We start from the raw sequence: 25543 nt of genomic DNA, 5'->3' as shown, positions 1-25543 counted from the left end.
ACAAGAAACCCCCTGCGGTGGGTTAGTAGACGCGGGGCGCACGCGCACGCTCCCTCGCTCTCAACATCCACCAGCTCTCTGCTGTCCACCGCTTTTGCTTTTCTCTCAGCTATCCAGCTATCCACCTACCTATCTACCACCTTCCCACCGTGAGACAGAGCCGAGCCGTGCAACCAACCCTTTTCGAACCGATCGGTCAAACGCTGGCGCGCAAACAACAGCGGCGTCCAAACGCGACGCGTGTCGTCCGGCGATCGTCTCGTTGAAAAACTGCACACCGACGCCGGACGAGATGATCGCGACTGGTACAGCGCGATCTTTCTTCTTTTCGGGGGGTGGGAGGAGGGGGAGGAAAGTTGGAGGGTGGAGGAAGCGGCTGAAAGGGGGATGGCGGTGCGGCTGGAAGACCAGGGGACTCCTTGACGGACGCGGGGATCAATAACCTCCGATAGCATACTCGGAAAGCTATATACGGGGCCATTTCCAGCGGCAATAAAACGCCATAGCTACGTGTATTGCGATTCTCTTGCCGGCCTCCTATTGGCCGTAAAACACTGGCCGGCTGAAAGGTTGAATTTTATCGTGGGGGGGGGAGGGAGGAGGGAGGAGGGAAGAAATATCGATGGGAAAAGGAGAACGGCCACCCCGGTCCCGTTTCTAGAATACATGCATCGGGGAGGAGGGGGGGGGAGGTAGGGGGGTGTCTTTGGGGTTGAATTGTTGCAGGGGGTGCGTTTACGTTGCTCCCCGAGTATTTGATGGGGACAGGGATAAAGAGTGGAAACGAGGGAAGAGTGGTGTGTATGGTTTACGGTCTCTCCGCGCGAAAGTAGTCGCGATTTCGGGGTATAATTTTTCCTCGATAAATACCGTTTCGATGTATTTATGGAGATATTTGTTTCGGGATAGATTTCAAGGGATTTCGTCTGAATGGTATTTCAGAGACGGGAACTTGAAACTTGGCCTTTACACGAAGGTAAAAATCGGTATCGATGAAAACTATTTTTAATCCCTTGATATCGGTCGATAAAACGGTTTACTACGTATCTTTATACGGCGTATCTATATTGGAATTGATTGGGCGACGTCGAGAAGACGTCAAACTTTAATTAGCAATAAATGGTATCTTAGAAAAACGTTTTTATTTTCTCTTCTCTTATATAGAGTAATTACACGTAAGTTGCTTGGCGCTTATAATAAATTTATTTTTAAACCGATTCGATGAAAACGTTTGTAGTATAAAAATACTTTGTTGGTCTAATATTATAAATTAGTTAGTTAATTATTGGTATTAGTCAATAATGCAGTAAATTAATTCGCTGATGAAGTAGGAAAAAAGGGCAAGAATTCTTCAGGGAAACATTTTATTTAACTACGCTGTTGAATCGCGTGACAGGATTGTAACACGAGATCGATTCAAATACATAAACATCGGGAACAGTTAAATCGAAAGGAGAGGGAAGCAAATTCATAGTTAGCATTTTTTTGTTTTTCATAATGTTCATTTTACGTTCATCCTACGTTCTAAAAAATACTTTTTATATTTACAAAATATAAGATATTTTATCTTTCTTACAAATTGGGGAGAAAAAAAAAACAAATCGTATCGAAATCGTATTTTCCTTTCTATTTTTAATAAAAAATAAATAAACACCAATAGAGACGATTCCTAAAAATCAAAGATAAACTCTTACATCCATCTCTTCACAATTTTTTATCGCGACAAAAAAATAATCGATAAACAAAATTACTACCCCAATCGATCCAGTTAAAAATACATCCAATACTATAACTCCTCCCAATATGATATAATATACCAATAAGATTTCAAAGAACTCCGGTTCTCAAGTTACCCCCAAGAGTTCAACTTATCCCCCAAGTGGAAGATATTCGCGTATGAATATGAACGAAGCTGGTGGCGCGAGTTCATTGGACGATGCCAACCTCCAATCATAAAATGGCTCGATATGAGCCGAGCTATGATATGATATTATCATAACACGGCCGGATTATTATTGGTCGGAGTCACCCTACTCCGGTTTTCCTTGCTCCTTCCTTTCTTCCGCCGTTCCAGCCACCCCCGAACGCATACGTTTCTCGGCCGTCGAGGTGGGGCTCAGCCCCGCCAGCAGCCGTCTCTCAACCCTCTTCAACCCTCCCTCCCAACCATCCACCCCGCCGACACCCTCCAACCCCCCGAATTATGAGGATCAATACACGAGGAAGCTTGCAAGGGCAGCGCCGACGCTACTCGCTTGTCGACCTCCTTCGAGCACGGACTCCCTCGACAAGCTGGACCTTCCACAGCCTGATGGCTGCTCGACGGCTCGCTCCACCATTCGATCTAAAGTAGCTTTTACAAATGTTCGATCGTTGCGTTTTCGCCACCACTTCGACCATCGATTTTTCAAATTTACATACCCGAAAGTTTGACGCAATATTCCCTCTCTTTTTTTTTCGAATCTTTTCTCTTATTTATTTTTTTCTTTTCTATTTCTTTTTTCTTTTTTTTCTTTTTTTTTTTAATCTTTTGAAAATTTATCATTGAAACATTTGAAAGGCGAATTAAAACTATTCTAGTTTTTAGACATTTTTTTGAATGGGATTTAAATTTTTGGAAATATCGAGATAAATAGGATTTCATGCGATTATATATTTCTAATTATTGATTCTAAGTTTTAAGAATATTTATCTTTTTATCCGTTAACTACAATTATTGACAATTATTTATTACGTTCCCATTTTCTTCAAAATGATTTTTTCCGTTTTCAAAATATTCTAAAAATACGAGCAAGCTATAATATCCAATTGTTATCAACAATTATCCAAACAACTCTCTCTCTCATTTTCAAACATTCTACATCGCGATTCCCAACTCAATAAAATATTCAATCCTTCGTAATATCCAATCAAACCCGAAATTCTCGCCCCTGTTTTTATCCAAACACGTACGTCTTCCAACTTCCATCGATTTGTCCGTATGCCGATTTCCAAATCCTAAGGGCACTCGCCCTTCCTCGAAATAGTAAAATATCCATGGACACGCCGCCAATTTACCGGCCCCGAAGACAAAAGAATCGCGGGGAACACGCGTGGAAAGGCAAACGCAAAAACGAGCCTCCCCCTATCTTTCTCCATCCCTCTTTTTTCGCGAGGGGCGAGAGCAAGGGGTGAAAGCGGCGCCGACTGAACTTACCTATCCCTCGCCAGATCGGGACGTATCAACTGGTGGGGCACAGGCTGAATAAAACACGCTGGAAAAGACGCGGCGCGGCGCTGTTGGACACACGAATTCATCCCCTGTGCGGGGTTGCGCGGTCTCATATGTGCGTGGCTGGCATTATATCGCGGAACAATCGATACATGCCGTCAGCACCACCAACTCGCCGCTCCACGAACTAAGCCAACCAACCCTTTCCATCTTCAGACCGCAAACTATCTCGTCTTCGCCGCTCTCTCTCTCTCTCGTGGCCTCTCGCTCGACTTACTTCAACGAACGATGATGTCTCGGCGAATATTTGTTGATATTCCACTCGAATTTAACGAAGAAAAATTTTCATTTTTCAATCTTTCGAATTTCATTCGAATTAATACATTACATATAACAGATCCCCGCGTTAATCTTTTGCAACGTTTGCTGCTAAATGATTTCTTCTTTTTAAGACGTTATCAATGATTGCAATTTATATATATATATATTTTTCGTTTTAAAACATATATAATCATACACGTCAAAATAATTTCATAATCTTACAAAATTATTTTAAATTATTTGAAAACCTTTTCGATAGTCCGAGAATTGTAAAAAATACGATAAACTCATCTCGTTCCGTCCCCTGCCACGAAAAAAGAAAGAAAGAAAGAAAGAAAAGAAAAACCTTTTCGCAAAACCTCCTCCGCCAACTGTGCTCGCGTCTCCTGTACAGTCGTCGCGCAGTCTTGCGCGACGGGGAGGGAGAGAGGAAACCCTCCACCCCCCTCGCTTATAACGGTCCGTTTGAACGGCCGTGCACACCGCCAGCGGGCCACTCTCGACGAGACATCGTAACAGACGAAAGGTGTCGGCGTGTAAGTATCCCCCTAGAAAACGGGACGGCCGGGTGGGAGCCGGCCGGTGGCCGAGAAGAGGAGGGAAGCGAGTTTTCCCCGGGCAAAAGGAGGAAGCCGAGTGAATTTTTTATCGGTAAAAACTCCATTAGAGAGAGAGAAGTGCCGGTGTTTGTTATTGGTCATCCTCGGGAGGGAAGACGCCGAGCTGGAGGGGCTTGTCCGGCGCAGAGATATCCATTGATCGAGGGGATGGTAGATCGCGAACGCTCTCTCTCCATCCCCTCCTCAACCATCTACAATGTTCCTTTCGTGCGGCCGCTATCAAAGAAATCAATTACCCGGCAACACGCGCGAGTTCCAAACCCCCTCCCTCTCTGCCCCCGGAGCGGGAAGAGGTGTATATAGGGGGAGGTTGAGGCGTTGAAGGAGGAGGATCGAGAAAAGGGGTGGAACGGACCGCTGGCCGTCGCACATATTTATTTTATACTGGCCGCTCCTTACGCCCCGGCACGGATGGAATCCTTTATCAAGTTGCGCCCCAAGCGCGGAGAACTCCGCCTTTTTCTTTCGCCGCGATCGATGCAAGTGTAGCCCCCTGCCCCCCCCCCCTCCCCCGTACGCCGATACGAGACAACCATCCATGCCCGATGATTTCCAGCTTCGTTTCAATTCTCTGCTCCTCGTTTTCCAAGAATTGTCCTTTCGAATGTATCGATTTTTCGAGTTGATAAATGGTGTGGATTGGAAATTATGCGAATTTGAATATTGTTAGGGGGGGAGGGGGGAGGGCTACGACAATGTGTGTTGATACATCGTTTTTTTCACTTTCGAGGAAAAAATTAGAAGACAAAGGTAGATTAGGTAAAGATGTTCTTTTCAAAAGTGGAATGACCTTTTATCAAAATTAATGAAGATTTTGTTGAATATCTCTGATTTCTCGAAAATCAGGCGGACACGTCAAGTTGTGACACGGGGTATAGGTGGGGCTGATCAGACAGGTGAACGAGCGAGGGTGGGCCAGCACGATGAACGTCGGTCGGCTGCAGGAGACCGATAGGATACGGCGGGGATGGTGGTGTAGGATCTCTTGACGCGTGCATCGATGTCCACCGGCTCCCAAGGGAAATCCACTTCATGATGGGAATCCCATTATTTCCCGAGCGATATAAAAGTAGGTAGTCCACGTGCTGTCCAGTTCAGGCCATTCCACTAGCCCTCTCACCCCCCCGGCTCTCCCTTTCCTCCTATAGCCGCCGTCTCCTTTCAACCGGCCAACCTCTTCTTCCTCCCTTCGCGATTGTCTCTCGATCCATTCGCAATTCATTCTGGATTCGAAACTGCCCCCCTCCGTCCAAGACGACATCGAGGGTAAATCGTTTTTACTTTCGATTAATACGTCGTCTTCGCTCGAAGTGAATGGAAATCAAATCGTTTTCCAGCGTGTTTCTCGCTTGAAAAATTCTTGTACTCTTGCTTGAAATGAACGTGAAGTACGTTCAAGAAGAAGTAATGATTTCGAGAATTTATTTGTACGTTTTGAACCGAACCTCTAATCGATAACTTTGTATTTTTGATCACTATAAGATAAGAAAATATTAATTTTTCGCGTATTCACGAAAGCCGATAATTGATCGTAATAATAAAAATGAAAAATAAAAATATTTTATTGTTAAAATCAATGTCGAAGTTGCAATAGTTTTTTTATCTTTGTTCTTTCCTGCCGGCTTTTGATTGTCATTTTTATTAATACGAAGTGATAAGTGAACAACGACGTGAACACACCACACATATTTGTTTTCTCATATTGAAATTATAATTGCCAAAAATATTTCAAATTTAGATGGAAACCAAATTCAAATTTGTCACGAGATTGTCAAATTTCGGTATATTTTTCTATTGAAATACTGGCAATTCTATTGTAATTGTAGCGCATGTATAAACAAGGAGAGCGAATAGAAGAAGAAGGACAGAGATAGGATAAAAATTGGGGAATCAGCGCCATCTCTAGAGTGCCGTAAATGAAACACAGAAATAAAGGACAACAAATAGTAAGAGAAGGACAGAAATAAAGTAAGAATTGATTGCTAGCTCCATCTTTTGAGTATTAAAAATATCTCTTAGAAAGATAAGTTAAAATAAATGTTCAAGAGATGGCGCTGATACTTATCATTCTATCTTATCTTAACTTTGAAGAGATGTCTTTGGTGCTCAAGAGATGGCGTTAAGCGATACTTATTCTATTTCTATCCTTTTATTTTATTTACACTCTTTATCTATATTAGTATACTTTAGAGATGGCGCTGATTCCATAATTTTTATCCTATTTCTGTCCTTCTCCCACTATTTGCTTTCCTTGTCTATACTTACTCTTGGCGCGTACAATCACGATATGTCAATTCATTATTTCTCTTTTAGAATGCTTAATCTTTGATGTAAAAAATTATAGATATTATATTCTAGGTTTTACAATATATCTTTAGAAGGAAATCTTGGAATGAAAACAATGGTTTAAAACCCAAGTTGTCGATAAACTGAATAATGATAATAGAGAATATTGATATAATTACTTTTTTATAATTCATAATTTCATAAATTAATCTCAAATAATTTAAAAGTTTTATCGAATCAAATATATTATAAGCGTTATGAACTAATTTTGGCACAAATTCATACTATTAAAAGTAATCTTATCGTTTAATATATAAAATAAAATATATATAATTCTTTTCTTAAATATACTTCTTTATCTCTTCTTCTAACCTCTAGATACTAAAATTCTTACTTAGTTCTAAAGTGATATATTAATTTTCACGACTATTCATATTAATATAGGAGAACTTTTTATGGATCTCAATTGATAAATGCTATAGCTTAATGCTATATTTTGTCTGTAATCTTAATAATACTACGAACGAAGATGTCTGCTCTGATGATTTTGGCGCCCTAACTTCAGGTAGTATATAGAGGGAATTGCTGCTTTGAGTTTGGACACTCGTTTAACCTGTTTGCAGTGTGACAGAAGATTTAAAAGAGCGATAAGTGTTTTACAAAGCTTTATTTCGCTTAAGACATACCAAAACATCGTGTGGAAAAACGAGCATACAAAGAGGTATATTATAATATTTATTTCTTTCACATTTGCTTAAACAAGTTGCTTTTGTTTATCTGAAATACATAACCTATGTTTTTATCTATACATTTATTTAGTAATTAATGCTTCCTAAAATTATTTCTTATTATTTAATATTATTTTTTTAACAGATTTTATATTAATATTATATTTTGGTATTTTTATTTACTATAAGATCGTTATTAAATGACGATACATATTTGCGCGGACTTCTAACCTTTAAATTGAAATGTTATTTACCGATCACTTAATTCATATTTGTTTAATATTTTTTAATTTCTCGTGTTTTTTACATATGAAAATAATATTTTTAAACTTAAATTTATATGTTATATAATAAATTTTATTTAATATATAATAATATTTATATGTATATTTACAGTGATATGAAGAAGGTAAAACTGTGACAGTGGGAATTAAACATAAAAATAGCTCCGGTGACGACAGGAATATCTAACCTTATGCCCTCAGCTACCGGTATGTATTAAATACATTGTAAATATATAAATATTTTTTTTTTTTTTGCAAATTTGCTTTACATATAATATTACTTTACATATAATATTTTTGTAACTTCATCTTAGATCAACAGGAATTACAGTAAAGTTTAAGTCAAATTAAGCCTTGAGAAGTGTTGGACTTGACACATATTTATTTAAGTTAAATAATAATTGATTGTATAATGAATGCCAAAGGTATATGCCAAAGTTATATGACATTTAAATAATGAATGTGGCACATACGTATTGCAGGAACTGTGAAGCAAAATAGATAAAGTACTTTGGATTTGTGTGGATGATATTACGTCAAACATCCTTCCAGAAGAACTACATAATTGAAGTCCTCTTTGAAAGTAGTAGAATAGATTAAAACATGCAATGAAGTTCCCAAGAAATATTCAGTCGCTGTTGCTGCAAGAAAAGGTGTGCGCTTTCAGAGAATTTCAGAAGAATGCACAAATCATAGAAGGTGCAGTTATACGAGCCATTATGTAGGCTCTGTAAGATAAATAATAAAATTATTAATTTATAAAAAAAGTACTTCAAAATATTGCAAATATAAATAGTATTTATTATAACTTCGTATAATTTGATGATAAATAATCTTTGTATAATAAGTTATAAATCAATAATAACATAAGGTATACGACCATTGATTATAATAAAATAATAAAATTTTGTTTCCATAATAAGATTTGACTGTATATTAAAAAAAAAAAATTTAGTACAATCTTCATTTATGGTTGGTCTATACCTGTGTGTAATCAGTTTATGTTATTCAAGAACTAATGCTTACTCAAGGCAATTGATAAGAGTGTTTATACAAATAGTACCAACCAAAAATGGTCTTTTCCACAATTTAAAATGAAACAATTAATTACATTATAAAATATTATTATTTAACTATGTGTTACTATGATAGAGAAAATTATTATATGGAAAAATTACATTAAAATTTATAATATATCTTATGTAAAATAATATTTATATTTTTATATATTTTCAGGAGGAACTAACCCTATAGGGCAGCAGAAGGGTGGGGCGACTATGCCCAGTAATGAAGAATGTGGGATCCGAGATGTTTGGGGTCATAATCTCGAAGAAGAATTTCGAACAATTCGGCAAGTCGTACAACAGTATCAATATATTGCAATGGACACTGAATTTCCTGGAGTAGTTGCTAGGCCCATTGGTAAGATATAAAATGATGATATTATAATTCAATTTTAAAATAAAATTAATATTTTTTTTATTACAGGTGAATTCAGAACTAGTGCTGATTATCAGTATCAGTTATTACGATGTAATGTAGATCTCTTACGAATAATTCAACTCGGTCTTACATTTCTCGACGAATCGGGAAATACACCTGGTGGTAGTTATACGACATGGCAATTTAATTTCAAATTTAATTTACAGTGAGTTTGACATATGTTCCAATATAGAATAGCATAAAGACAAAATACGATAAAATACGATAATAATAATATGTTATATATATATATATAATTTTATAGAGAAGATATGTATGCACAAGATAGTATAGATATGTTGCAAAACAGTGGTATACAATTCAAAAAACACGAAGAAGAAGGCATTGATCCATTAGATTTTGCTGAACTATTAATGACATCGGGAATTGTTCTTGTTGACGACATAAAATGGTTATCCTTTCATTCTGGTTACGACTTTGGCTATCTATTAAAACTTCTTACAGACCAAAATTTACCACAGGAAGAAAGTGAATTTTTCGAACTTCTTAGGATATATTTTCCAACAATATATGATGTAAAAGTATGTTTTTTTAAATTATTTTCCATTAAACATTAAAATCTGAATGTATAATTTTAATATGTAACGTTTGGTTCACAGTATTTAATGAAATCTTGCAAAAATTTGAAAGGGGGCCTACAAGAAGTAGCGGAACAATTGGAAATTCAAAGAGTTGGGCCACAACATCAAGCTGGATCGGATTCGTTACTTACCGGAATGGTTTTCTTTAAAATGCGAGAGGTAAAAAAATCTTTTAATTAAAAATATGTATTAAAAAACATATTATAGATATAATAATAATAAAATTGAAAAAAAATTCAATTTTAGATGTTTTTCGAGGATAACATTGATGATGCAAAATATTGTGGTCATTTGTATGGTTTGGGAACATCATTCGTTGTAAATGGTTCAGGAGGATATCTAGACAGTAATGGAGATAATTCTTCGTCTTCGTAATGTTAAAAGCTATCACATCTCAGTCGGAACAGATTATTTCATTACAAATAAAATGTTATAAATAATGTTTCACTTAATGATCAAGCGTATAGTTCATATTCACAATATTACATTCAAATCACTGCTGTAGATTATAAAATATCACTAATTGAAAATGAAACTATAGGAAGATTTTTTCATATTTGTGCATTTTTTGTATCCTCGAATTTGAGTCTTTCGTAGGTTTCTCTTCTGTGATACGTGCTATTAATCGAAAATATTTACAATACTGAACAACATAAAATATGTAATATAGTTTCTTTACAAGTGTTTATGACAATATTGGTATACAAGATACAATTGCAGTACAAAAGAAAAAAAAAGGAAACAAATCTACTTTTAAGAATTTTGCAAAATCTCTATTGGGATATGGAAGGTTGGCTAAGTATAACAAAAAGAAAAAGTTAAAAAAAAAACAAGATTGCATTGTTTAAGTACATCTATCAGTGTTCATATGTACATTTATCACGCAATGCATTTATAGATCAATACATTTTTAAGCCTGATTTCTTATTTAATGTTTTAATAAATATTCATCAAAATTATGCTTTGTGCAATTTTAGATCAAGTGAAAAAAATATTAATATTTGTAATATTTGAAAACAAAATTCTATAATTTATACTGAATCCGATTTTATAGAAAACACAATTAGCAAAAAAAATTTTTTTTTATTATTATTATTATTATTATTTATTTTTCAGGTAGGATCTCTTATATTATACTACATATTTTTTATTGTGAGAAACGCAATTATGAGACTAAAGATAGAATGATCTTCTGCCACACTTTAAAAATGGACATCGCAAAACACATTTCTTTTGTAAATAACACGTCGTTCCAGAAATACAATAAACAACTTACTTAAAAAATTTATGACTTTAATTGATTGTATATAACAAAAATAACAAGAAAAATTCTATCAATTAACATTCCGTGTTATTCGACAAATAATAAAACAATTTCCAATTTCATCTCGTTTAAAGAGCGTTTCGCATCCTCTAAAAGTAGGGCAGTAGCCCTTGCTTCATTTTGTTCGTTCAAATTATAACGTTACCTTATCCACCTGTAGTAAGAAGATAAACGCGTTATCACAATATAACTGATATCAGTACTGTTATCATTACTTGTTACCTGAAATCAAGCTCAGTCTCTTTTAGTAAATTAGACAAATCGGTTCATTTACCCTCATTAAAAATGCGGAATGTATCCCATTTTAATGTTTTTGCAATTCCAAAGTCTATCTTTTTTTGGTGCTTTCTTTTTCTATTGACCAGTCAGATATCGGCGCAAATCAAAAATGAAACGTTTGAAAGTGCATTTGGATTAGACGATAATCAATCCAAAGAATTGATCTTCCCGGAAAATGATGAAAATAACGAACAAATATCACCAAAAGATGCGTTCAATAGTTTGTCAGAAGTAATGGATTTGAATAAAGATAGAATTAATTACAATGAAAAGAGCGAAGAAGAAAAAGAGGAAGTTCCAATTGTCGATGACAATTCTAAACAACAACAAAATACAGTTAAGAAAGAAATCACGGATAATGGCCTTTCTGTTAAAAGTGATCTGGCTGCAAAATATGTAAGATACGGTAAGTATTTCGATATCAATAGGCGTGACTATTATTAATTCTCTTCTTTTTCTTTTAATTCTCAAAAAAATATGAACTAATAGAGAAGAAATGAAAAATTTATTTTAAATTCAATAAAAAGATTTTTTATTGAAAAATTATTATTATTATTAATATTATTATTTTTTTTTTTTTGATTCTATTTTATGTTAGAATGATAAATGATTATAGTGTTATTATATAGTTTAAATAAAGAATCTTATCTGTTTTATCAGTTACTCACTCAAACGTGAATCGGAGATGAATCATTGGATTTGTATCGCAATGAGCTTTCGTAACACGCTTTTCAATCTACAATTCTACATTCCTGATATCTGAATTAAAATTATTTCATTTGACTCTCTCTTTACATTCGACTTAATCAATGATTGCATTATCATACGTGTAAACATATTTAATTTGTTAATTTTGTTTGTAAAGAGTGATATTAATATTAATAGAAAATCCATCAAAATTAATAGCATTTGAATTTTTTTTACATTGTACAGATATCAATGCATGGAACTATCGTATACATCTCGTATTACAGTATCAAAATTAAAATACATCTATTCTTATAGATTCCGATTCAGCGGAAGCAGACAGATACGCGCCTCGCTCGGATGATTCAGTTCCAGATTATGTCTTAACAGAGACAAGATTGAAAGAAATCAGATCCAAATTCATGTATTGGTTTTTCGATAAAGGGGGTGATAATAATGAAGGCGATTATCAAAAAGAAATCCAAGCTTCAACACCTCAAACGCATAAAAATTTCAATTTTCAATTGCCCTTTTTTGGATTTAGATTTAATTATACCAGAGTACGTTGTTATTTGTTATTCTTTTATCAAATGATGTCTGACTATTTACTAATCTAATCTGATAGTATTTTAAAAGATTACTTGTTACGTTTGTTATATGTTTCAGGTATCAATGAATGGTTTCTTAGAGTTTAGCGATCCTCCGGTACATTATACATATCCTCTTGTTTTTCCGGTTAAAGACTGGCCAAAGAAGAACGATCCTAGTTTCATAGGGATATTTTTCAGTAAATGTCGCATAGGAGAAATACGGCCAACAGATATAGATCAGAGAAAACCAGGTGTATACTTTAGGTCGGTTAATATTGATAAAAATATTCCAATAATTAAATAAATATAACTTTTTAAAAAATGATTAACTTTCTATCGCTAAAACGACATGATTAGTTCGACTCTTCGAAGAAATCGAACGACTTAACTTCGATAAAGTTAATCCGTTTAATTAATCTTGATAATTCAAATGTTTTTAGATGATGTTTTATAATCTATTATGAAAATTAATTTTTATAGAATGGAACGAGATTTACAAACGAGAAAAGATCAATTTGGAGTCGAAATGCGCGAACGTCTTAAATGGGATATTCGCGAGGGTATTATTGGTACCGACGCTTTCGAACCTAAACACGCAGTTATAGTAACGTGGAAGAATATGTCCTTCACCGGTGGTATCGATAATTCTTTGTACATCACTAACACTTTTCAAATGGTCCTAGCCACTGATGAAGTGAACACCTATGTGATATTTAATTATCTGGATATTCAGTGGACCAGTCACACAGAAGCTGGTGGTGATACTACGCGTGGTGAAGGTGGAGTTCCAGCATTCGTAAGTTTGATATTATATTACTATTACTACATTCAATAATGTAATATATTCAGAATTTTTCTTACTATAATCATTTAAATTTATCCCTTTTTTATTTTGAATTGAAATAATTTAATAAATTATGATAAAATATCACTTGTATTTAATTTTAATTTTCTTTAAAAAAAATGATGTCGAATTAATTTATAGGAATTTTTTTTTTTTTTTTTTAGATTGGTTTTAACGCTGGGAATGGTACACGAAGCTACGAATATAAGCCTTATTCTCAAATGTCATCCATCCGTGATTTGACCGGAAGAGGATGGGCAAATAAGTTTCCAGGACGACATATGTTTAGGATAGATGAAAGAATACTGCCTGCAGTTTGCAATAAGGATATTGGTAAAATTGAACACGTAGTAATAAATTATTAATAATAATATTGTCATTGTAAATATAAAATAATAATGTTTTATAGCTGGATCAAATTTGCCTCTTATATTTGCGCCCGAAAGTGGAAACATGTTGGGCGGTACAATTGTAAATATTACTGGTCCATGTTTCAACGAGACTGAAAAAATTCGATGCATGTTCGAGAATGAATGGGTGATAGGTACTGTGATCGATAAAAACCGAGCGATTTGCGTTCAACCGTTCGTGAAAGCGCAAGGATACATTAGATTCGCAATCAGTGTCGGTGACAGTAAAAGTTATGATTGGAAAGGAAAATATTTCATTGGTAAGATATAAATTTTAATTTTAGTTCAAATCTCTTATTATTAATTATTTATTAATATATAAATACTTATTCAATTTTATATACTTATTCAATTTTATTATATTAATACGTATTCAATTTTATTAGAGACTCCAGCTACAGCGGCAGAGAAGATCTTTGTATCAAATTCCGTTCATCAAGCAAGTCCTGCAGAAATAAAAATTACTTGGGTTCCATACAATTTAACCAGTAATTTGAACGCAGGAGTACAGATATCTTTATGGGGATACCGTGAAACAAAAACTACTCCTGAATTCGAATATATCACTACTTTGGAGGTAGATACAATATACAGAATATCATTTCATAATCGATTCGAAAAAAAACTTGTGATTAAAAAATTGTAGAGAGCATATACAAATTTGGGATACTACATTATTAGACCAGCTGCATATCGTGATGAAAACAATCCTTATCAACAAGATATGACTTTCGGATTTCTTCAGCTTAATTTAACAGATCCACAGCAACATACTGGTCTTGACATTACACCGTATGTATATTATATATAAAAATAATTATATATATTGTAAAAATTATATGGATAATAATAGGAAAAATTTGTATAGAAATCTATGGAGTAGACCAATTCCATTAGCCTGGTATTTTGCTGCCCAATGGGAAAGAATGTATGGATCGAAATGGTCTCAACGACTTTGCGACAAATGGATTATGAATGACAGATATCTGAAGAATTTTGCAGCGGAAGTATCTTTGTGTCCGTGTACCTTGAAGCATGCATTAACCGATAAAGGTCGTTTCCTTCCGGATTACGATTGTGATAAGGATGCAAATTTGGATTGCATGTACAATTTACATGCGCATCATTGTGTGAGAACCGGTGCACCAAAGTAAGTAATATTTTTATGTAAATAAATTTGTAATTATAAGAGATATATTTATATATTTTAGTATGGATGGTTCCGAGCAACAATGCTGTTACGATAAAAATGGTTATCTGATGTTGACATACGATCAACAATGGGGTTCAAGACCACATAGATCACACAACTTGGGTTACTATCCATGGGACGAGGCAAATAAGGTTCCAAGTTTGTCACATTGGTATCACGACGTGATTCCATTTTATATGTGTTGCATGTGGCAAGAAGAACATGCAGTCGGTTGTGAAACATTCAGATTTGAAAGACGACCAAGTCAAGATTGCATTGCATATCAATCTCCAGCTATTGCAACAGTATTTGGTGATCCTCATATCGCAACATTCGATGGTTTGGAATACACGTTTAATGGAAAAGGAGAATTTGTTTTGGTGCGTGTAAATGATTTGAAAGATAAGCTCGATGTCCAAGCAAGATTTGAACAACTACCAAATAACGTGTACGGTGAAGTTAAAGCTACTCAATTGACATCTATAGCAGGTAATAAAATAATAAAAACTTAAGAATTCTATTAAAATTCTATAATTTTAAAAATATCTTTATGTTTCTTAATACAGCAAGAGGAAATAATTCTGCAACCATAGAAGTTCGATTAAGACCTAAACACGCGCAATGGAGATATCGTCTCGACGTTTTCGCGAATAAACAACCAGTATATTTCGATAGACCAGCTATAAAATTCCAACACTTCACTGGCGTGGTCGTTTATACGCCTACGTACATTTTGAATCAGAGTCAAGTGATCATTATGTTCGACACTGGTGCTGGCGTGGAAGTAATCGAAAACGAAGGATATATGTCAGCCAGAGTTTATTTACCCTGGACATATTTGGTACAATTAAAAAGAAAAATATGAACTTATAGTTTAATGATATATTATACTTATAAATTTATCTTTATTATTTTAGAATAAAACCAAAGGATTGTTTGGTAAATGGAACTTTGACATCGCAGATGATTTGATAAATCCAGATGGCCAACAAGTAGCAGCGTCCAATTTAAACCACTTTGAGACTGTGCACAAAGATTTTGCAATTCACTGGATATTGGAAGATAAGGAAGACGATGCTAGAGGAGCTGCCTTATTCAAGAGAGAATTTGGCAGAACTGCAAGTTATTATTTTAACAAAACATTCGATCCTGAATGGCGAAGAACGCCTGAAGAAATATTGTCTCCCAACAGGTTTTATTTAATATTGTTTAATATCTCTTTCAATAATTAAATTTTGAATTAGTTATAAAAATAAAAATATTATTTTACTTTTTCGCAGATCGTATGATATACAACGAGCTGCTGATCTTTGTGGAGATTCATATCAGTGTCGATTTGATTATGCTATGTCGCTTAATCGTGACATGGCTCATTTTACAAAAAATTATTATAATACATACACTGAAATAAGAGAAATTAATATGAAGGAAACAGGTGAAATATAAATATTTTTAATTAACTTTAGCTGATGATTAATTATTTTTCTAATTTATACATTTTATATTTTATTCTTCCTTGTTTCAGTTGTGTCATGTGGTGTATTAGAAACGCCACGTTTTGGGCGAAAAAGTAATTTCTTTTTCGTACCAGGTACAAAGGTAACTTTTGAATGCAATCAGGACTTCATATTAGTTGGTGATCAACGTCGTGTTTGTACTCCTGAAGGTTACTGGAATATTCCAGAATATGGATATACAGAGTGTTTACGTGAGTACTTTATATTTAAATGATATTAAAATAATATCTATATTTAACATCGATGCTTAATGCCTCGCTAATACAACAAAGCATCACAGATTATAAGAATTCATTACTTTCTCATTTTTTTATTTTTTGCTCTCATTTTTATCTTTTAAAAAGTCGTATCAATCATCGCATTTTATACATTGAAAATGATAATTCATCATCAAAACAGTAGACAAAATTATGAAAAAAGAAAAATAAAAATTTTGCTATTACATAAATAGGTCAAGTCGAATATACTCAACGTACAGCATGGACGACAATGGGTATTATTTGCGCCGTTTTAATTCCTGTAACAGCATGTGTCGCTGGTGCTTTTCTTTATATACGAAAAAATCAAAAGCAAGAAAGTTCCGTGAAATCGTGGCGTTATTCTGAACACGGGTCTGGTATTGACAATGATTCAACATTGTCGAAACAGACCACGCCGTTAAAAATATACGATAGACCAATTTCACCTATTAGCGATACTAGTAACAGTCCTCCAACTGGGGTTAAAAAACCTCTTTCTTATGACAAAGTATATCGTACTAACGAACCTTTGCCAAACAAACCGGATGTTGATTTCGAGGATAAAGATTGGGATCTAAAAGAACCTAGTTCTCCGACAGATTTGGAAAAAAATACAATAGATTCTACTAAAAAGGCTGGAAGTCCCAGTAAAGAAAGTGACGTGTAAAATAATTGACAAAATATCACGAGGCATTAATAGCGTCAGAAATATTTCATGTGTACATTTTTACTTAAATAATTTTCCTATAACATTAACTTAATATTTCAAACATCATTACATTAAACTTCTTAAAAACATTCCCTTTGTATAAGATAATGTTTAGATTTTTATAATTATAATTGCGATTATGTATTTAAAATAATCGCACGCAATCAAATCATTTGCACAAAAATTAAATTTATTTAAGATATATTGATTAAATTTTAATATAATAAGTCAAATATTAATAAGAAAATTTAAATAGTTATAAATAATAGTTTATAAATAATTTTTTATTTTTGCTGTGGAATAGAAATATTCATTTATAAAACAATACAAAACAACACATTATAATATCATAAATGACCTTTATACTTTTATAAAATATAATACATAATACAAATAATGCATTATCTTTTTAAAATTTAAATAATGAAGTTTATTATAATATTATTGTATAAAATATTTGCTAATTAATGTAAAATCATGCAATGTAATAAATTTTTCTATACCTTTCAATATTTGGGAAATTTCTATTCCACATGCATTTACTATAAATTTCATAAAGTATTTGAATAATTTATTAGTCTTCAGTGGAATGGAAATTTCCACCAAAAATATTATTTTTTCTTCTTTTTTTAATTACTCTTGTCCTTTTTCCTCTATCCTTCCTTTTTTATATTTGTTTATTAATTTTACATCAATTATTAATTTTTTCATTATTTAGTAATCAAAATAATTTTTTTTATTTTTTTTATTTATATTAATGATATAAATTATATTAAAAATCACAGGTCAAGAGGAATATGATTCACGTCAAGCAGGTATTACAACTGGTATAGTGCTTGCTTGCCTAATTCCAATTTTACTTCTAATTGTTTTTGTGGCATTCAGAGTTTTAAAAAAACAAAGAGAACAAAGAGAACAGGAAGAAGCATTAAATAGGTATTGCAATTAATATTAAAAATTAAAAATTATAAAGTAAAAATTCAGTCTAATATTAATTTCTAAAATTTTTTTCTATAGGTCAAAAAATGCAGAACTTTTAAGACTATCAAAACTTAAAGAAGAAGAAGAAGAGGAACCTGCTTCATTTCCTAAAGCAACAGAAATAAATTAAATAATTTACATATTTTTTTTTTAAATTTTTTTATGACTTAGTTCATACCATTAAATACAGTATATTCTTTTCATTTATTCATTTTAGGATATCATATTTATTTTAGGGAATTATTTTTAGCATTTAATAATTTTAGCATGACTAATTTTTAATTAATTATATATTTAGTTAATAATTAAACACACAAACTAAAAAATTTATTTGTTAATATAAATAAATTCTATTCTATCTTCAAAATATATTTTATGATATAAATTTTACGTGCAAGATAGAATATATATTTATTATAGTATTACTTTACATTATAACATATTTAATTCAATATATATGAAATATGTATTTACAATTTTATACAAATCATGAAATGTGTGAATAGATTATAAAATATAATTTTATACAATTCCATAGAAAATTATTATTTAAATTTTATATATATAATTATCTGATTGCGATTATACTTAACAGATATATATGTACATATAGGAATTTCCTGTTAATACAACGTTCAATACGATAATTTAATCATAGATATAATGGAAGATTATATCATGTATAGCTAAATAAATCCATATTATTGAAAAATATTATTGTGTACGTAGTACAAAAGTTGTGCACGTACTTACAATTTAACCACGAATATTTGTTGCACGTAGCGAAGTTTTATTAGATACCATTTAGTTTTAAATATATAATATTATAATATATTCGATTAACTTCAGATTATAGAATGAACTGTAGCCCTCTACTAACAGAGGTAAGTAACTACATAATAAGTTACCGACTGTTCGACATCTCATACTATGTTGCGCGACCGAGTAGTAATTCTATCACTGCGTTATCCAGTGATTAAACTATTTATGTTAGATTTCCTGCTTGAAGTGTTTAGAATGCATACTGTTCCGTCATTGTTCCTAAGTATGTAACAGTAATTACGTGAATTTGCTTGGTTTACAGTAAACATTCCAAGACATAACAGTGATTCATTAAAGCACAAACAAGTGCCAATATTTGAGGAAATTCGTGTGTACAAATTCACATATAAAATTGATCATATTCGAACTCAGTTTTCAAAGTAGTTTGAGCATGGATTTAAGTGCGTGACAATCGAAGAAAAAATTGCAATATCAGAGGTATGTATTTCTAGACATTCAAATATCGTACAATAATTCAGTTATATGTTCAGTTATATTATTTGTATTTTAGTATTGTTATTTTCAACAAACCGTTTCTATTGTATCAAATCATATTAACCTATTCCTTTTGTTTTTGTTCCATATGTCATTCGCGCATGTCAAGTAATTTGATTTAGATAACATTTTTAAATTTAATTTACGTTACGTATAAAGATAATAATAACAAAGCAATAATGTCACAACAATTTAAAAATATTTTTATTTTATTATATATATAAAAAAACTTTATCCATGTAGTTTTTATATATGGAAAATAATAAAAATATAGAATGATAAAAATATAGAAATTACAAAAAAATATGATATAATTACAACTTGTTTTACATAAACCATAAAGAATATATACATATTTTAATTCTCGATTAGTTTACTTTATAAAATTTAAAGATGCAGTTAATCGCTACATTAATTTTAAATTTTTATTTATAGATATTGGAATTAGCTCAATAAATTTAATTCATTAATCATTCAACGAATCAGGAAATATGTCTGTCATATTGCAATGGCTCGATCATGGGTAGGATGTTTGTTCGGTGTTTTAATACCATCCGCAGTTTTTTACCTGTATTTATTATTAAACGGTAATACTCATGTTTTTATTATATTAATTCCTGATATTGATATGCCATATATTATTATAGTTCCTTCTGCCGAAATCAGTTCCTTCAAAATTAATGGTAAATTGGATTCATCCGTGCATATAGAAAAAGCAAGTCCACATATAGCTACTTTCGAAAAGTTGCGCTTAGAAAATAATCACAATGAGGTAAAAATTTATAATCGATTTCTTGAAAATTAAAAAAATAAATTAAAAATTAAAAAAAAAATTTCTATAAATAGAGGATATCCCGTTATCCATAGTATAACGAATTTATTTTTTTCATGAGAAATATATAATATAATACAATTATTAAATGCGATTCTTAATTGTATGCGATTCTTAATCATCAGTTTTTTTTTTATAATTAGTTTTATTATAATAATTAATGAAATTAATTAATTTACTAATTACATAAGAAATAGTAGATAATAAAATTTGAATTGAAAAAATCTTATTAATAAATTATTTATTTTCATTTTCAAAAATAAAAAAATTTAATTTTCTAATTGTGTTTTAAATTAAGTTTTTTTCCTCTTATATTTTAGAGAAAGATATTTATTCAGTCTTCTATTTTAATTAAAATTAAAGAAATTATTTGTGACGCTTCTAATTAAAATTTTATGTTTAATAAACATAAAAATGTTTTACTTCTAATATAAATATTTATTCAATAAAATTATAATTGTTATATTGCAATTTATATTTAAAGTATATTAAAGACTAACATTCCTTTGTATATTTTAAAATATCAACATGCAATTAAGAATCATTTTATATAATTTTCATTTAAAAATAAAATAAATTTTGAGAGAGCTAAAAACATTGAAACGTTGAAGGTTAGCGATTTATTTTAAGGTAAAATGCGAGACCGTGCATATTGCGATGGTGTGCGCCGGATACAATTCAACATTCGCTCTGGTGACAGTAGTAAAATCCGTTTTATTCTACCGCACTAAACCTTTGCACTTTCACTTGCTCGTTGATGAAATTGCAAAGAGGACTTTGACAACTGTGTTTCAAACATGGGATTTACCACATGGTTTGTAAAAATTAACCGTGGTAACATTTTCATCCGTTGCTTGAATAAAAAATTTAAAATTACGTACGATATTTTATGTTATTAAAATAAATTACTAAAATAAATTATATTTAATAAAAAAAAATAAAATTTTTTAAAGAAGATTTTAAGAAAAAAAATTAAATACTTAATTTAAGATATGTTTTACTTCTTTACATATATCAGTGGTGTAAATTATGCATTACAAAAAATGACATGATTTATAATAGTAGAATATTTTTAACATCTTCATACTTATCGATTTTCTATCATCAATTAATTTTAGCTTTCATTTTGTACATTTACTTTTTTTAGGAGGATATCACTTTCAACATACATCATTTAATAATTAACCTAGGTCACGTACTTATTAAATACGGTTATAAAATGAAACCCTATCCGATTTTTTTTTATTGTCCTTAATTTAAAATATTGAATTGAATCTTCTTTCCTCTTACAAATTAATGTTACACGTATAAATCTATTAACAATAAAAATCGTGTGAAAAATGTCAAATAATCATTGACTTAATTATAATGATTATTGTGATTATCGTTCAGACATGAGATAAATTTGAACGAAACGTTAAAAATTTAAAATTTAATATTATTTAAGGAACGGATGACATGTATACAATTTATCTTTTTTTTTTTTTTTTTTTGTATCTATTATCAACGATCGTATTAAAATATTCCTTCGATCGTTTCAGTGAATTTAACATATTACAAAGCAGAGAAATGGGTACCAAAAGTATCTTGGATACCGAACAAACATTACTCCGGTGTTTACGGTCTTTTGAAATTAATTCTGCCGGATGCGTTGCGGGAGGATAAAGTGCTTGTATTCGACACGGATGTGACTGTGCTGAACGATGTTAGTTTACTTTGGCATATATTCGAGAAGTTCTCGAGCGATCAAGCGCTAGGGTTGACAGAAAATCAGAGTCATTGGTACATAAAGGCATTGTCTTACGGTCAACGACCATGGCCGGCACTGGGACGAGGCTTTAACACTGGCGTGATGCTAATGCACTTGCAACAACTTCGTAAGAGAAAATTTACGAGCCTGTGGGAAGCTGTTACGAAGCGTGTGCTGGCCCATATACCGGAAACTAGTTTAGCTGATCAGGATATAATAAATGCCGTTATCAAAGAACGTCCTTTTATCGTATATAAAATAAAATGCACGTGGAATATTCAATTAAGCGATCATACAATTAGCGATATATGTTATCGTGACACTAGTCAAATAAGCGTAAGATTTTATTTTAAAAATATATTTTCATTTTTCAATTTTTAACGAATTTTTTTATTATATTATACGATTTTCATTGGAAAATGTAGATTATTCATTGGAATTCTCCTCGCAAACAAGATGTATATAATAAGCATATTAACGAATTTCGTAAGTTACATAGAGTTTTCCTAGAGATGGACGGGAATTTATTACGTAGACGCTTATTTGGTTGTGATAAACACGAAACTGTGTCTCAAGTAAGTTTCTTTTTTTTATTGAAAGATTCACATTGTTCGTATATTACTTACTGATTAGATAACAAGAAGATTAAGATAAGATTGAAGATTATTTTCATGCTAAGTTTTCTAATTTGTTTTTTGTTCAAAGCAAAAAATATTATGTTCAATATATTTACTATAGATAATTCGATAATTTATAAATCAATTAAGATTTTAAATTTTTAGTATAACGAGTCAAGTCCTTGTCGAGACTTCACAAAAGGTGCTACCATGTTGTATCGTACTCATCCTTTCCTTCTTGAGTATGAATACAATGTATACACTCCAGCGGATGTTGCTCTAATAACTCAGTGTAGCGTAGAGAGAATACCGTTACTAGAAGACCTATCGAAACATTGGCCCGGTACCATAAGCGTTGCACTGTATCTCACCGATGCTGAAGTACAGAATTTCCTAGAGTTCGTACGCGGTTCCATCGAGTTGAGAAACAGGAAGAACATCGCATACCACGTCGTTTACAAGGATGGGGTATGTCTAACCAGGATATTCTGTCTTGTACACAGTTTATTAGAAAGTTTATTCGTTAGTTTTATATATAATTGAATCGAGATATATGATTGCATAACTTTTAAATTAAAAGAAACAAATAAAAAGAACATATTTAATGTATATATAAATATATATTTAATTATATAAAACTCTTTTCATTAGGAACTTTATCCAATTAATTATTTACGAAATATTGCGATGTCATATGTATCAACTCCATACATCTTTCAATTGGATGTCGATTTTCTGCCTCAATATAGATTACACGAAACTCTTATGAATTATATTGTTAAATTGAATATTAGTGAATCAGATAAGATAGCTTTGATCGTTCCAGCGTTTGAAACAGAGCGTTATAGGTATTTCTAAATTTCTTATTAAAATCGAAACAAAGAATCGCATATTACACATACGTTTTTTAGATTTACTTTTCCTGCTGATAAAGATGAACTCTTGAAATTTTTAAAGCGCGGTGTTCTATATACTTTTCGTTATCACGTTTGGACCCAGGGTCATGCTGCCACTAATTATACTTATTGGCGTAATACAATGGAGCCATACGAAGTACGTACATTAAAGAGTTTGATCGTTTTATTTGAATGTAAATTATTAAATTATTGTCATCATAGGTTACTTGGGAACCAGATTTTGAGCCGTATATCGTGGTCTCAAGATTAGCGCCCCGTTACGACACCAGATTCATCGGTTTTGGATGGAACAAGGTGTCTTATTTGACGCATTTGACAGTATTGAATTATAAGTAAGAGGCGTTTTATAAATATCTTTTCTAAATGATTTTAAAACATCGAACATTATAGCATGATGCCATAAATTGAAGATTTATATAGGTACATTGTCTTACCGGATACATTCATTATTCATCGGCCTCACGCCCCTAGTCTCGACATCGGCAAGTTCAGAACTGATTCTATTTATAGAAGGTAATGCTAATAAATATATATATATATATAATCTTTAAAATAATTAAAAAATCAAAATCCTTAAATATATAATTAAAAAGAAAAATCTGTAAGTTAAAAATGAAAATATTTTCATATTAACTAATGCCATTTAACATTCTATTCAATTTAAATGGCGTATATTTAACAAATAAACAAACTATATTATATTATATTGTTATTTATTGATTAAATTTTAAGTTTGCATATGTTATAATATATATATATATATATATATTATAATTTATTTTTCATTATAATGGTATTTCAGCTGTTTAAAAAAATTAAAGGATGAATTCGTTGAAGAATTAATGTCGAAGTATGGTGAAAATGCATTATTGAAATTAAAGAAAATGACCAAAGATGAAAGAATATTGAAGTCTGTTGAAACCAAAAAGTAATTAATTATATTTATAATGATAAGAACGCGAAAACTGCGAAAATGCTGATATTATTGCTATTTTCTCAATAAAATTGTATTTAAAAAATTATATGTATATTTTTCTCCATTCTTCTGAATTATTAATTGAAAATAGACAATAATTTGGGGTTGGGAAATATTTATTAAAATTTAACCATCGTGGAGTGTACAGAGTGGTGCTTTCAGTACATTCTCTTAATGTTACAGTCACGCTAAATATTTCATTTATAAAATATGTATAGTATTTACAAGTGATAGTACATCGACAATGGCGTATAAATTATAATCGGCCAAAAATGTTGTACATAATAAAACTAAATTACGTTAGAAAGCAAATAGTACAATTTTTCTGATAAAACTTGCTAAAAATAATCACGATCACAATAATAATAACAATATAACATAGCGATATAAATCCGATAGATCGATAGGAATATTAAATATTAACGATATTAATATTATTAATAATAATATCTAATAATAATAGTTGTGATAATAATGATAATAACACGAATATTAATAAAAAAAACGATATATTATAAAATAAAAGAAAAAAAGACATGATCATCGTTCGCAAAGATTTTTTACCTCGATTATCCATCCTTAACATTCCTATGTCATCTAGAATCTAAAGTAAAAGAAAAAATCTTGATCGCTCTACGTTTTCCCTAGAGAGTTTTTCTTACACCTATATCGTGACACGTAAACATAGTTCCTTTACATTTATAATAATCCCTATTTACGATAAAAACACTTTAAAGCGTTCTTATCCTGTACAACTTAGAGCTGTACGAGATACGAAAATATGTTAATGAAACATCATTTATTCATAACTCGGCCCCATGAAAGTCC

At 31.5% G+C, this 25543-nt stretch overlaps 3 protein-coding genes across 8 annotated transcripts; all 3 read left to right on the top strand.

Moving 5' to 3' along the window:
• The first annotated feature begins 5787 nt into the window (after nt 1-5787).
• Nucleotides 5788-10090, top strand: Pop2 (CCR4-NOT transcription complex subunit Pop2). Of its 3 annotated transcripts, XM_086910928.1 has the most exons (10): nt 5788-5933; nt 6511-6731; nt 6883-7159; nt 7563-7657; nt 7933-8149; nt 8687-8872; nt 8939-9098; nt 9198-9474; nt 9553-9693; nt 9781-10090. In XM_086910928.1, the coding sequence occupies exons 5-10, from the start codon at nt 8059-8061 to the stop codon at nt 9907-9909; spliced, it is 984 nt and encodes a 327-aa protein (XP_086767054.1). In that variant the 5' UTR covers nt 5788-5933; nt 6511-6731; nt 6883-7159; nt 7563-7657; nt 7933-8058; the 3' UTR covers nt 9910-10090. The 3 variants fall into 3 exon arrangements, with proteins under 3 accessions (XP_086767054.1, XP_086767052.1, XP_012342456.1); XM_086910926.1 differs by lacking the exon at nt 7933-8149; XM_012487002.3 differs by lacking the exons at nt 5788-5933; nt 6511-6731; nt 6883-7159; nt 7563-7657 and having other exon boundaries at nt 7967-8103.
• A 971-nt stretch (nt 10091-11061) lies between these two features.
• mesh (sushi domain containing 2 mesh) lies at nt 11062-18836 on the top strand. 2 transcript variants are annotated; one of them, XM_086910925.1, is made up of 16 exons: nt 11062-11543; nt 12143-12384; nt 12491-12678; nt 12895-13210; nt 13423-13591; nt 13668-13928; nt 14055-14245; nt 14315-14460; nt 14537-14818; nt 14880-15349; nt 15427-15701; nt 15778-16052; nt 16141-16295; nt 16386-16568; nt 18111-18261; nt 18343-18836. In XM_086910925.1, the coding sequence occupies exons 1-16, from the start codon at nt 11144-11146 to the stop codon at nt 18434-18436; spliced, it is 3798 nt and encodes a 1265-aa protein (XP_086767051.1). In that variant the 5' UTR covers nt 11062-11143; the 3' UTR covers nt 18437-18836. The 2 variants fall into 2 exon arrangements, with proteins under 2 accessions (XP_086767051.1, XP_086767050.1); XM_086910924.1 differs by lacking the exons at nt 18111-18261; nt 18343-18836 and adding an exon at nt 16829-17835.
• Nucleotides 18837-19277: 441 nt separating this feature from the next.
• On the top strand, nt 19278-25250 carry LOC100871816 (xylosyl- and glucuronyltransferase LARGE1). 3 transcript variants are annotated; one of them, XR_001112162.3, is made up of 12 exons: nt 19278-19566; nt 20059-20210; nt 20271-20395; nt 21086-21269; nt 21997-22541; nt 22631-22780; nt 22988-23290; nt 23474-23670; nt 23734-23875; nt 23941-24071; nt 24150-24252; nt 24542-24761. XR_001112162.3 is itself a non-coding variant. In XM_012487018.3 (12 exons), the coding sequence occupies exons 2-12, from the start codon at nt 20132-20134 to the stop codon at nt 24669-24671; spliced, it is 2079 nt and encodes a 692-aa protein (XP_012342472.1). In that variant the 5' UTR covers nt 19278-19566; nt 20059-20131; the 3' UTR covers nt 24672-25250. The 3 variants fall into 3 exon arrangements, 2 of the variants coding, with proteins under 2 accessions (XP_012342472.1, XP_031772510.1); XM_012487018.3 differs by having other exon boundaries at nt 24160-24252; nt 24542-25250; XM_031916650.2 differs by having other exon boundaries at nt 19299-19566; nt 21072-21269; nt 24160-24252; nt 24542-25250.
• Nucleotides 25251-25543: the final 293 nt, after the last annotated feature.

This window comes from Apis florea, unplaced genomic scaffold (assembly GCF_048593485.1).
Source record: "Apis florea isolate Af1SG1 unplaced genomic scaffold, ASM4859348v1 contig_3203_pilon, whole genome shotgun sequence".
Taxonomy (NCBI): domain Eukaryota; kingdom Metazoa; phylum Arthropoda; class Insecta; order Hymenoptera; family Apidae; genus Apis; species Apis florea.
This window is presented reverse-complemented; position numbering and strand designations above follow the sequence as displayed.